This window comes from Fragaria vesca, linkage group LG4 (genome assembly GCF_000184155.1).
Source record: "Fragaria vesca subsp. vesca linkage group LG4, FraVesHawaii_1.0, whole genome shotgun sequence".
NCBI classification, from domain to species: Eukaryota; Viridiplantae; Streptophyta; class Magnoliopsida; order Rosales; family Rosaceae; genus Fragaria; species Fragaria vesca.
The window spans coordinates 19164832-19176705 of record NC_020494.1 but is presented as its reverse complement, the minus strand read 5'-3'; the positions used below and the strand labels follow the sequence as shown (position 1 = coordinate 19176705).

The window sequence follows — 11874 nt, the reverse complement described above, 5'->3', positions numbered from 1 at the left end:
TTTTGAAACCATCGTAAGAGCCATTTGTAAATTTCAGCACATTTTTCTGTCCCACTGCTTGTGTTAGTGTTGAGAAAAGCTTGAGACACTTGGGTTGGAAAGGGAGAACATAACCAAGAAAGGAGTAACAAGGCAGGCGGGATAAGAAGGTTATCGTGATCCTACCTGCCTATACACAAATGGAAAACGGATAGCTGAGACCCTTATGGTGGATATGATTGGCGAAAAAGAATGGCTACATTAAACTTAAGCATACCAGATATATATATAACCAACAGTGGACTATAGATGAATTAACACAACCACAAAAGATCTGATCTTGATCTGGTTACAAGAATATGAACAAACAACCACACTAGCTGCAATTACAAATATAAACTGCAAAACGAAGAACAAAGTTAAAGCCAAATAAGCTACCTATACAACACACAACCATTGCCCACTCGCGATACCTCACAAAAGGTTAGCCCAAAGTCAATAATGTTTCTTCCCTTTCTCTTTCTTGGCTGATTTCTAAGCATGGGAATACCAATCTATGTCAGAAGCACAACGCTTTCTCAGAGTTCGATCTCTTTTCTGGATGTTCTCTCTTGCCAGCGTTGGCATGCCAACTACAATCACAGTAGGGGGGTGGGGGACATAAAATAAGTGGTAACTGGAAGGAAGAACAAGGCACATGCCCTAACACCTTTTCGGCACTTGTGGTTTCGTTATTGGGTGCTGCGCGTCAACCCTCCTCGTGACAGACCTCTGCACAATATAAGAAACAGTTCAACTTTTGGGAACACTAAACACAATAGAGAAATTAATCATTTGCAATCACAATAAAAGTTTGGCATATACCTACATGAACCACAACGTAGCAACAATTAACAAGCACGTATATGAGGATATATTCTGGAAAACAGTTGAATGCAGCTATAAAGATTATAGCTGAACTTAAAAGCTGTAAATAGACTAGGTAGTTTTCACGCAGGCATCCAACCTTAAGAAGCTGGATCTTGGATGAAGAATGGAAAATTAGACTAAGGTAGCAGACATACAAGATTATCATCTAAGATTAGAGTACGCAATTGATTGGTAAATACATCGTGGAAATACACATAAACTGTGAACTTATACTACAAAAGGAAAACAATGGGACTGGACAAGGAGGCAAAACTAGTCTAAGAAACCAGTAACATGTTCCAAATGAACTCAGAATAAAAAAATACAAGAAATCTTTTAAAAATCATTCTTTTTAATGTGCTTGTTTCCAACAGAAGAGGATTGAGGTGGCATTAAAAACTACTTTAAACAACTGGGTTCCCAAATCCTGTTAGTCGGGTTGACTTAGGGAGCAACTCTGAACACGAATGAATATCTGTGTCAATCCTGCATATCTGTGGTCTGTATTTCCTATGTATTATGGGGAAGGGGGTTCCATATATGGTGATTGTGCCGACAGGATCTCAGCTTTCACACATATCTACATAGATAGTTTGGTGGATACACTGATGGCAAATACATATCTACATAGTTAGTGTGGTGGATATACTGATGGCAAATACAAAATTGATTGATTCAGTGGTGGGTGCTGGACATCTATACAAGTCACTAAATAGCATGAAGCTTAGTCTAATTAACTGGTTTCTATCATCTCCTCTGGTTTAAAGGAAGGACCAGTTTGTCAAAGAAAGCTTTATCAGAGAAAAAGCCTACTGTTCCTTTCAGTGTGAAGATTACTCACCCTCACATTTTTTCAAAGATAAACACAGATTCCTATCCAAATTTCCAGTCTGGTAGACAGGTACTGGTGTATTTGTCACAAGAGTAGCAAACCTAAAGGGCCTAGTCGACCCATTTAGAAAGCAGCCTCATTAATAAAAATGACGGAACAAAAACCCAACATATGAACACAGAATTTAGAAGATGACATGTAAGCATGAACTACACATAAAATTTGCTTATTAGGTAGAATTAAAGCCTCAACTGTTGGTCTGCATGAAAAATCTTTTCTTAAAAATAGACAGAAGAACCAGGGGAAAATGAAACAGTGTAAATATGGATTCTACTTGGGTTAAAATTATTTTTGCAAGAGTACTGCTATGATGGTATTACTGTACAGTTAAATGAGAGGTTTAATTCATTTACTAGTAACCAAAAACTTGAAGAAAATGTGTCCTAAGACAAGTCAATATTATGATTATTCTATCTACTAATAAGAAAAAAGAATGACATAGCAATGCATTGGATAGACGGTAGAACTAGTAAGGTCCAATACCTTCCAGAAAGCACTTGAGCACTGTTGGCAGAGGTTTTGGCACTACCAAACCGCTTCGCCCTATTGTCGTGTTCTTTGTCCACACGCATGGCAGCAACCTCCTTCTCCATAGCGGCAACTTCTCTTCTCATTTTCCTGGCCTCAACCTCCATTGCTTTAGTCAAGGTGTCAACCTTCTTGGCTAACATCTGAATGATAAGATTGACCGAAAAAATGAACATCTGAATGACAAGAGTCGCTAAAACTTAATGCGAATATAAAATCATAAGACTGATGGGAAGGAAAATCAACCTCAATAGCATCATCCTTATCTTTCAGGCTTTGATCTTTCTCATGGCCAGCTTTCCTCAAAGCTACAACCTCTTTCTGTAGCAAATCATACAAAACCCCCGGGACATTATCCTCTGTATCTACGGTTGAGAACTCATTTGGCTTATCGTCTGAATTTCCTTTCCAGTTATTTTGTGCTTCCCCATCCTTGGTTCCCTCACAAGATTGGTTGACTGAGAAAGTGGGGCTTGGACCATTTAAAAGAACCTTACCCCTGTCCCTGTCCAGTGATCTAGTACCACCATCAAATGATTTGGAAGTGCCCTTCGCATGCTTCAAGACTGAACTGGTGCTGGAGGACAAGGATCTGACTGGTGTTCTCTTGGATAAAAAGCCATTGGAAGATAATTTTGGAATGTTATCCGCTCCACCAAGAGACTGACGTCGAGAGGGTCCATTGCTTGTACTTCTTTCTGCCGTGCTTCGACTAATGTTAGAAGATCCTCTCACACTCTCCTCAAGCACTTTAAGTCGCATATGATATTTTTCCTGTTAGATGCGAGAGGAATTTTACTAAACATAGCATCCCAAAATAAAATGGAAAGGAAAAGAAAAAAGAAATTGGATATGGGTTGACGAAAAAGGTTATTACTTTCAACTGAGCTTCTGACTTGGCAGCTCTTTCAGTTATGGCAAGCTTGTCCCGAAGTTGCTGCATTTCTCCCTGTAAGAACATAGTTCGGTAATTATATGAAACCGTAGAAACCATATGCTAAAGTTATCCCCTCAGAGTCGAGACAACATTCAACCAAAAGAGATAGAAACACTACCTGCAAGAATCTCCGTTCTTCAAGCCATTGCTTTACAGGCATGACTTTGTCGTTAGCGTCTTTCCACTCGTTTGCTACCACTACGGCTACTCTGTTTGCTGTTACTTTTGCACGGGCCAACTCCCGGTCTAGAGTTTTCCTTTCCTCCTGAAAAAGAAAAAACAACACCAGTTCTTAAGAATGCTTAGACTACACGTACATGTAAAATATAAGCAACCACCAAGATGGACAAGGCACTTACATTCATCTCCTGGAACTTCCGCTGGTAATCCCTGACTGCATTGGCCGCAGCACCACCAGCAAGAACTGCCTCTTCCAACTCTCGCACAGTCTGCGTAAGCTTTTCAACCTCGGCAACCTTTTGTCTATGCATTCTATCTAAAATTCTGTTTTCTTCCTATCACACAGAAGCAGTAGAAATATAAGTCAGACTTATTTAAAACCAAAAAGAACCTATAAATACAAAGTTCAGAACACCGCAACCAAAACTAACAAATGTTTAAATGTACTTCAAGAGGAATATCACGGATGATCTTGCAGTTACCTGGCAAATTTCGATCTGTTTCATCAACTCTTGGTTTTTATTTTGAAGGTCATCCACCATGGAGGCCTTAACCAAGGCAACTTCCACAGTCCTCTCAGCCTCAAGTAAAGCTGCTTCTTTTGATTTGGTGAGACGATCCAAAGCTTTGTTATCATCTTGAAGCTTTGCAATCTGTAAGGACCAAACGTTGACTAATCAATGACAATTATGAGTCACCATACGTTCTGCTAGTGAACTCTAAACATAACTACGATTATATATTTCAGGACAAGAAAAGTACCTCCTGTCGAGCAAGCTTGAGCTCAGCCTCCAAAGGTGCGAGAATGGCTTCAATTGGAGGCATATCATCATCTTTTTGAGCAGCGTGAACCCTACGTAGAGTAGCTTCAGCTGCGAATTGAGCTGCCATAGAAGCTTTCTTCTCATCATTGATCTTCTTGATTTCAAGATTCTGCAATATATTTTGTTACAATTAGCATTGTTATAACATGTCAATATAGCTATATCAAGTGTTAAGTAAGCAAAAGATTTCAGATAAGTTAAAAGGTCTCAAATATTACTTTGCTTTCCAGAAGAGATTCCGTTAACTTAAGCTTCTCGTCCACCTTTGACAGTTCATCACTGAGCTGCAATGTAATGAAAATACAGATAAACAAAGTAACCATTGTAATGATGCAAATATTCCAACAAAGAAACAAAACTCATGTAAAAGATACTATCATATATTCAATATTCTAGATGATCATCACACCAAATTCCATGCTATATCTGAAAATGCTTGATGCCAATTGTTTTATCCGTAGAATTTTGCCAGCAATAATACAACATCAATTGTTGCAAGTTGCAACAAATAAACAGTAGCCATGAACTATATCATCAACATATGAAATGCACCGCAGTTCTATCACTATAAACTCCAACCAAGTTATTTCATACAAGCAACTATTTAGAGATGACGGCTACTCACTAGTTATATGGCTAAAATTAACCTCAGTAGAAATATTGACTAAAAACTAAAGAACTTTAGAGACTCAAATAGAAGACCACAGAAACTGATTGATACAGATGCCAATAATTACATAAATTCACAAATATTATTATTTATTTAAATTGTGGAAAAAATAAAAAGCAGTATAACAGAAAATGGTGAAAAATAACCTCTTCAACAGCTTTTTCCCTGGCTCTTTCAGAGAGCTTCAGAGCCTTGATCTGCGCCTGCGCTTCTCCCAACTCCCGGTCCTTATCTGCAAACAAAACGACACCGAAAACCGTCAAAACGACACCCCAAATCTCAGAGCAAAACCACTAGATCGAGCCCGCATTCGCACCTCTGACTTCATTCTCAAGCCGATTGAGCTCCACCTTGACCGGATCCGACCCGTGCAGTAGGTTAATGAACTCGTCGCCGTCCATGCTCGGCCTCCTGATTGCTCTCCTCCGCGACGAGCTCTTCCCATCCTTGAACGATCCCGACACCGTCAGCGGCGGCGGAGGCGTCGGATTGTACCCCGGCGGCAGTCCATTGCCGCCGTACTCCGTCATCGGAGACGCTCCGTCGCCGGAAACTTCCTCCATGAATACAAACCCGATCTGGAGGGAGGTCCTTCACATCCAAATGCAGCTCGGGATCCGAAATGCTAGGGTTTCAAATCACAAGTACAGAGATGAGGGAGGAGGAGAGAGTCTGAGAAAATGTAGAGAGAGAAATAGAGAGAGAAGAGTGTGGAGAGCTTTTGGTTTTGTAGAGAGGGTTTGTTTTGGCTTCTCTCTCTAGGTTGTGATTTAAATCTGGGCCTGGGGAGTAGAGAGAGAAAGAGAGAGAGTGATTAGATTTAGTTTGATTAAATAAATTGAATGCTGCAGAGGGAATGGGGACGCTTTGCTGTGAAGCAGGGACACTAGTGAGCTCTGGATTAAGTAAAAACGGTGTTTAAGACTAGTTTAATCCGCTTGCTTTTACTTTACTTACTTACTGAGACAAGATTAAGGGCTCGGGTTTGGGCCTTATTCGGGTTCGGGTTAGAGGGATGGAAGCGTAATGTGCACTCTCACGCAAAGGAGGAAAGAGCAGGGAATACGATACGTAGTGGCCTACTATGCGCACGATAGCGGAATTTATGCCACCAGTGAAAATTGTGATGGTTAAACAAAATTTGAAAAGGAAAAAAAAAGAAAATGAACGCCGTCTGTGGGAATCGAACCCACGACCACGTGGTTAAAAGCCACGCGCTCTACCAGCTGAGCTAAGACGGCTACATGCTAATACGGGGTACACAAGGTTTATATTCAAATATATCTATTCGAAGCTATGTTATCTTTTCTAGAATTTATATATTTGATAATAATTGTCACAACTCTCAAACAACTGTAAATGGGAGTTGTTGAATTATATTTAGGTCGGGTGGTGAAAGAGTATTCTAAGAGATTTCATGTTGTTCGATTTGTCAAGGAACCAAGTATAGGTTGCAACTGATTTTAAAACTCATGTCGTCAAATTGATCGAATCGCACTAAAAAGGTAATAGCGATACTAACGATACATGATGAATGAAGAACGTTCATGTACGTTGATGGTATTCGTTACATATTGTATATGATTTCGATTGATGTAGTAATTGTCCTTGAAGACAAAATAGATAGCTATGTTATGAGGTTCGTGTTCGTATTATCACCCCTTACTTAAGCTGACCTATAGAAATAGTTAGACAAAGCTGGCCAATATTAATGGACGTTTTGTTTTCTTTGAACTATAAGCATGTATAAATAAGGATCTCTCAACCAACTAGCAAACGTTTTAACTCGAAGCTACACAAATGACAACACGTACTTATCATACCTATAGTTGCCTATATAAATCATCATACATGCAAAAGACAAATACCCAACAGTTTGCATGTCCAAGATAACCAAACAATCGAAACAATAAGTTGGAGTATCGAGCTAATCGATTTCGGAATGCATCTTTTTCTCTTTGAACTCAACTCATATATGCATGCATGGATCATTTTCATGCAAATCGCAGAACAGGAAGCAATCCCTGTATTTAAACAAGAGTTGTGCATGTAGATCGAAAGGGTTTGTAGCTTAATCCATTTTGATGAGCACTCTCGTGATTGCATCGACGAAGCAAACATCACTTGTAGAAACATCGATCACGGATGCAATACGTAATTTTGGGACCAGGGACATGAAAGTAGATGATCGATCGTGAGTGCATATATGGAAGATTGGAAGGTGATAATAACTCGGTGATTGTCTTTGTCAAAACTTAGACAAGTTTGTTCGAGCATTTTCCCTAAATTATTTGGTGCTCAAGTGTTATTGAGAGTGAGTATGACATGTTAAGCTTAATACTAACAATGACAACTCCTTAAATAACTCCAACATATATATCCAGAATACATATATGAAAAGTGGGAGAGTTTTTTTTTGTTTATTATAAATAATAAAGGATTAGGCGATATTAGTTCCTCGGAGACAGACAATGTAGGAAACAAGTCTCACCCTCAATCTGAAAGGAGAAAGGAACTTAGGTGACTAGATTCCCTCTGTTTGTTGTTCCATGGAAGATTCATATTTGTTGATCGTTTAAGTTAAAGTTGTTAACTAACAAGTCCTTAGATCATGGGATGGACAATACTCAAGTCTCGTTGTTCACTTTCTGTGGAGAAAATATGAAAAGATAAGGTAAAGAAATTGGAAAAAGAGAAAGAAAAGGCTGCAACCTTGGTCTTTTGAATTTCGATAACGTTGCTGTATATCCCTTCAAAGAATCAAACACAGAGATATGAAGTGAGATATTCATTTATTATTTTTAGAATTAAATTCAGTTTACCTTTTTAATTTTTAATGTCAAAATCAGTACAGTTCTGTAACTTTTTTTAAAATCAGTTCGCCCCTTTAACTTTTTTTAAATTCAGTTTACCCCCTAATCTTTGATGTCTAAATCAGTTCAATCCTGCAACTTTTTGTTAAAAATGGGTCTCTTGTCAGTTTGGTGACGTCAGAAATTCAAAAATTAGACAAAACTGATGTGTTTATTAAAGTTGAAGGGGCGAACTAATTTAAAAAAAAGTAAACTAATGTGTTTATGAAAGTTGAAGAGGCGAACTGATTTAAAAAAAAAGTTACAGGACTGAACAGATTTTGCCACCAAATATTAGGAAGGTAAACTGAAATTTTTTCTTCAAAAGCATTATATTCTAATTTTCCAAAAGTCGACCTTAAAATATAGATCAAACTTCAGTAGGTTTTAAACGGATCGATTTGAAGGTGAGGGTTATGAGATCTGTGTTCCCTCAACAACCACAACCGTGCCTTTCTTCTGGTTTGCGATTTCAATTTCTAAAAGATAACCTTCAACTCGTAATCACAGAATTTAATCATAATTGAACCAAAAACAAACACAGTGACATTGCTGCTTGGGGTTCAATCAGCACAGTGATGCTGACACTATACCAAACCTATGCACTTGTACGGCCTGTGACGGATTTCACCCATGGCTTCACTTTGGCTTTAAGGCTTGGACCCATTTCCACTCGCTCCTCTAAACTTTTGGGATTGTCTATCAACAACTAGCATTGCGAGCTGTGCACACATGGTTTGCTCTCATGCTTTACCGAGTTTGGAACTTGTCATACGTTAGAGTTTTATGCGATTCGCGGACATGACAATAAGAGATCATAGTTTCAAGCTCGGGATTGATCGGAGAAAAAAAGGTAGTAGTCTAATTTAGTTAGTAGTTTATGATGTATAATGTATGTGTAGCACCACATGGTACCATGTGCATGTGTGGGAAAGATGTGTAGGCCTGGATTCAGACAAGAACTGATGGATTATTGTCAAGTTCATTTCTAGTATTTGGTGAGGTGTTGATCATCAAGATTCAAGACTTGGACATATATGGGACATTTTAGATCAAAATTAATATATTGGTTCGAGTCAGGCCCAGTTTAGGGATACCTTTATATCCAAAAGGAGAGGAATTCAAAAGAGGATTTGAAGGCATCAGTGGTTAGGACCTGGGATTAACTATTTAAATTAAGGGTCATTTTCAGATCTTTATTTATGATTCATGGCACCAATGGTTTAGGACAAGGAGTATCTTGGTGGAATGAATATTCAAGAAAACATAACAAAAAGGGTGAAATCTCAGATATCAGGAAGAGTTTTATATTAGCGTTCATATGGTTTAGGTTTTGATTTTAATGGCTGCCGCCGTGGTTACTTGTGTGTGAAGGTACCTAACCCTTGTTTTTAAATGCGTAGTAGAATCTGTGTGTGTTGCCACTACGTGCATATTGGAATAGAGTCTTTGCTGTGTAACAAGAATGTCGAACGGTAGTTAGAAATGAACCTTACAAAGCCGCGAGTAATGGCTTTCCTAAAGAGTGCCAGTGAAGGAAAATGAGTTGGAATTAAGGTGAAACTGGTTGAAAGAATAGTGAAGAAGGAAATGCAGTGTTTCACCTGATAAGGTAAACAATAGTTGTGTGCTTTTAAAGATGGAACACCCATCATTTATGCTTCACGTTGAAGAATTTACCTTAAACTACAGCTTCCCTTGAATTGAGGGTGCAAAATCTGCAAATTTATGTCTCTACTGTGCAATTTGACAAGAACCATTCTTCGTCCCTGAGTTCCAAAATGGGTTTCCAACATGCTTTAAAGAAATCTGGGCATGCAATGAACCATAGAATTCGAAAAGATTGTTGTCTTGGGTATCGATGGTGGTGGCCTCTAGTGCACGATGGCATTGCCACAAATTATAATTCCTCTAGTTCATCAACACATTTGTCAATTTTTTTCAAGTTTGGCACATTATTCATCATCACATCTGAACATCTCGCATATGCCACAAATGTAAGAGCTTCATAGCTTAAACATATTGGGCAAGATGTTTACAACGTCAAAAGTTGTAAAGAACACTCGTAGCTGTAGCCCTCATAAGAAGATGCAGATAACGACATGGGTTAAAGAGGGGGAGTAGAAGGTGGTCAGGTTCAATATTGTAAGTTAGAATGTCCGGCATTCATGTATATAATCACAGCCATTGATGTTCTGGTTATATGGTCCATCACATTCTTTTTGAAAAAAATTCTACTTCTGATTGATGCAGCTGGATGCTTTTCAAATAGGAAATCATGTCGATCAACCAACATTAGGGAATAGAGAGTATTATTAGTTAAGAGTCATTCCATCTATCTGTACTTATCCAACTACAATCTCACGATTAGACTCCCATAAACGGTCTTCTGGATAATGTTCTTTCATTCAACAAAAACATCGATAGAGATTTTATTACCATTAGCAACACCACACAAGACAATGATAAATTGCTGGATCTCTTACACCAAAACAATGATATTCTCACATATGAATCTCGATAGGAAGCTTCATCTGGTGCTTCGCCATATCTCCACCTTGCCCACGGTGGCTCTTTCAATTTATCAACAGACAAGTAGCTTATTAGAAAGAAAACAAAATAAGGTTGAGTAAAACAAACCTGGCCTGGTTGTAAATCCTTAATTACAAAGCTGTCATGCCCCTGGCATCACTTGAATAGGAAAACCAAGCTTAAACATTGTTTAAATATAAACTTGCAGACTGAAATATCAACTTGCAACATTGCTTAATTCAGTAGTAATAGTGATATCTGGGGGATGAAGTTTAAACAACCAAACCAATATACGTATGGTATATACCTCAAATTGTTCAGAGAAACAAGGCAACTCAATCCTCAACCAGAAGTCACATGAAGGCGATATGGCATACATGAAAGTGAACAATAAACTAAGTCTAACATAATACTTGGACTCTGGTTACGTGGAAATTAAGCCACAATGTGTTGAAAGTAAAAGTTGAATATAGCTTAGTGAAGCAAAAGTGTTGGATATAACCAGTCTCATAATAGAAGTAGCAAAAACGACACTAGTTTAAGCTCTCCTAGTAACTATAGACCTCAACCCATAATTAAGACTACTGCACTATACATGAACATCAGGACTGTGAAGTGAAAACCTTTTGGTTGCAAGTTCTTAAACACCCCTAAATGCAAAGCAGAATCTTGAGAAGCTAGTGAACTTCACGTATATCATAGCTGTTTCTACTTTGCAATAGGAATTAACACCCGCGCAGAGAAAACATAAGGATATGGGGTCAAATTTTAATGATGAACTCAATACCATGATACCCTAACTGCTATAGACAACACTAAAGTCGCATGCTAAAATATAACGGCAACCTAAAATGCACAAGAATTCAATGAAATTCTACTTGAACCAGCTGGTAAGGGAGGCTTTGTAAATCAGTAAATCACTGCAGCATACATAAAAACTCATACAATGAACAGTCTACTATAGTATGGAAATTTCCCAATGATATCTGGAAAATTACCTTTGATGCATATGTCGACAAGACAACGATAACCAGAATGTAACAAGCACCCACCTCAAAGACTGCATCATTCTCTTTCTGCATTTCCAAAGAGGCATAGGGATGGGTTTTACCTTGGTTTGCTTCGTGCACTGCAGTGGATTCAGGCTAATTTCAGCATCAGTTGTCTTTTTTCTTCCATTCTCTCTAGCACTTCTTCTCTTTCTCTTTAGTTTCCTTCCGTGCTCTTATGGCAGACCAGTCTGCTTTTCTTCGTTTGCTCTCTGTTGCTGCATCACATCTGGCTTCTCCTCCAGCCTACACAATGTTTTATATAGCAAGTGCGTAAGTTGATACATTTTTTCCTCAGCCTAAGTATTTCGCATATCGCATTTATAATAATATGTATAAAAAAAATAATGTTGCTTATAATTGAACAAAGTTACCACATCGACAACAATTTGTCCATAAACTTGTAAAAATGTGGTAAGTGAAGTAATCAACTTTTGTAGAAGTTACCAAAAAAATGACTCTTACCACAATGACAACAAATTTGTTGTCATGTCTGTAAATGTGGGTATCACATACATATAG

General features: G+C 38.2%; 2 protein-coding genes and 1 non-coding gene across 3 annotated transcripts in view; all 3 read right to left on the bottom strand.

Annotated features, from left to right (window-relative positions):
• Positions 1 to 242: 242 nt before the first annotated feature.
• LOC101294459 (microtubule-associated protein 70-1-like) lies at positions 243 to 5738 on the bottom strand. The gene is made up of 11 exons (XM_004297386.1): positions 5236 to 5738; positions 5066 to 5151; positions 4468 to 4533; positions 4188 to 4358; positions 3908 to 4078; positions 3605 to 3760; positions 3364 to 3510; positions 3186 to 3257; positions 2555 to 3082; positions 2264 to 2451; positions 243 to 750 (listed from the first exon to the last, which is right to left on the bottom strand). Exons 1-11 carry the CDS (start codon positions 5480 to 5482, stop codon positions 711 to 713), a joined length of 1872 nt encoding a protein of 623 aa, XP_004297434.1. The 5' UTR covers positions 5483 to 5738; the 3' UTR covers positions 243 to 710.
• A 349-nt stretch (positions 5739 to 6087) lies between these two features.
• TRNAK-UUU lies at positions 6088 to 6160 on the bottom strand. The gene has a single exon. It is a non-coding gene; the product is annotated as a tRNA-Lys (tRNA).
• A 3971-nt stretch (positions 6161 to 10131) lies between these two features.
• The window catches only part of LOC101303801, a 7978-nt gene continuing 6235 nt past the window's right edge, over positions 10132 to 11874 (bottom strand). Inside the window, exon 12 of the mRNA XM_004298455.1 lies at positions 10132 to 11598. Coding sequence (XP_004298503.1) covers positions 11529 to 11598 — 70 coding nt within the window. The 3' untranslated portion in view covers positions 10132 to 11528. The remainder of the gene's footprint in view (positions 11599 to 11874) is intronic.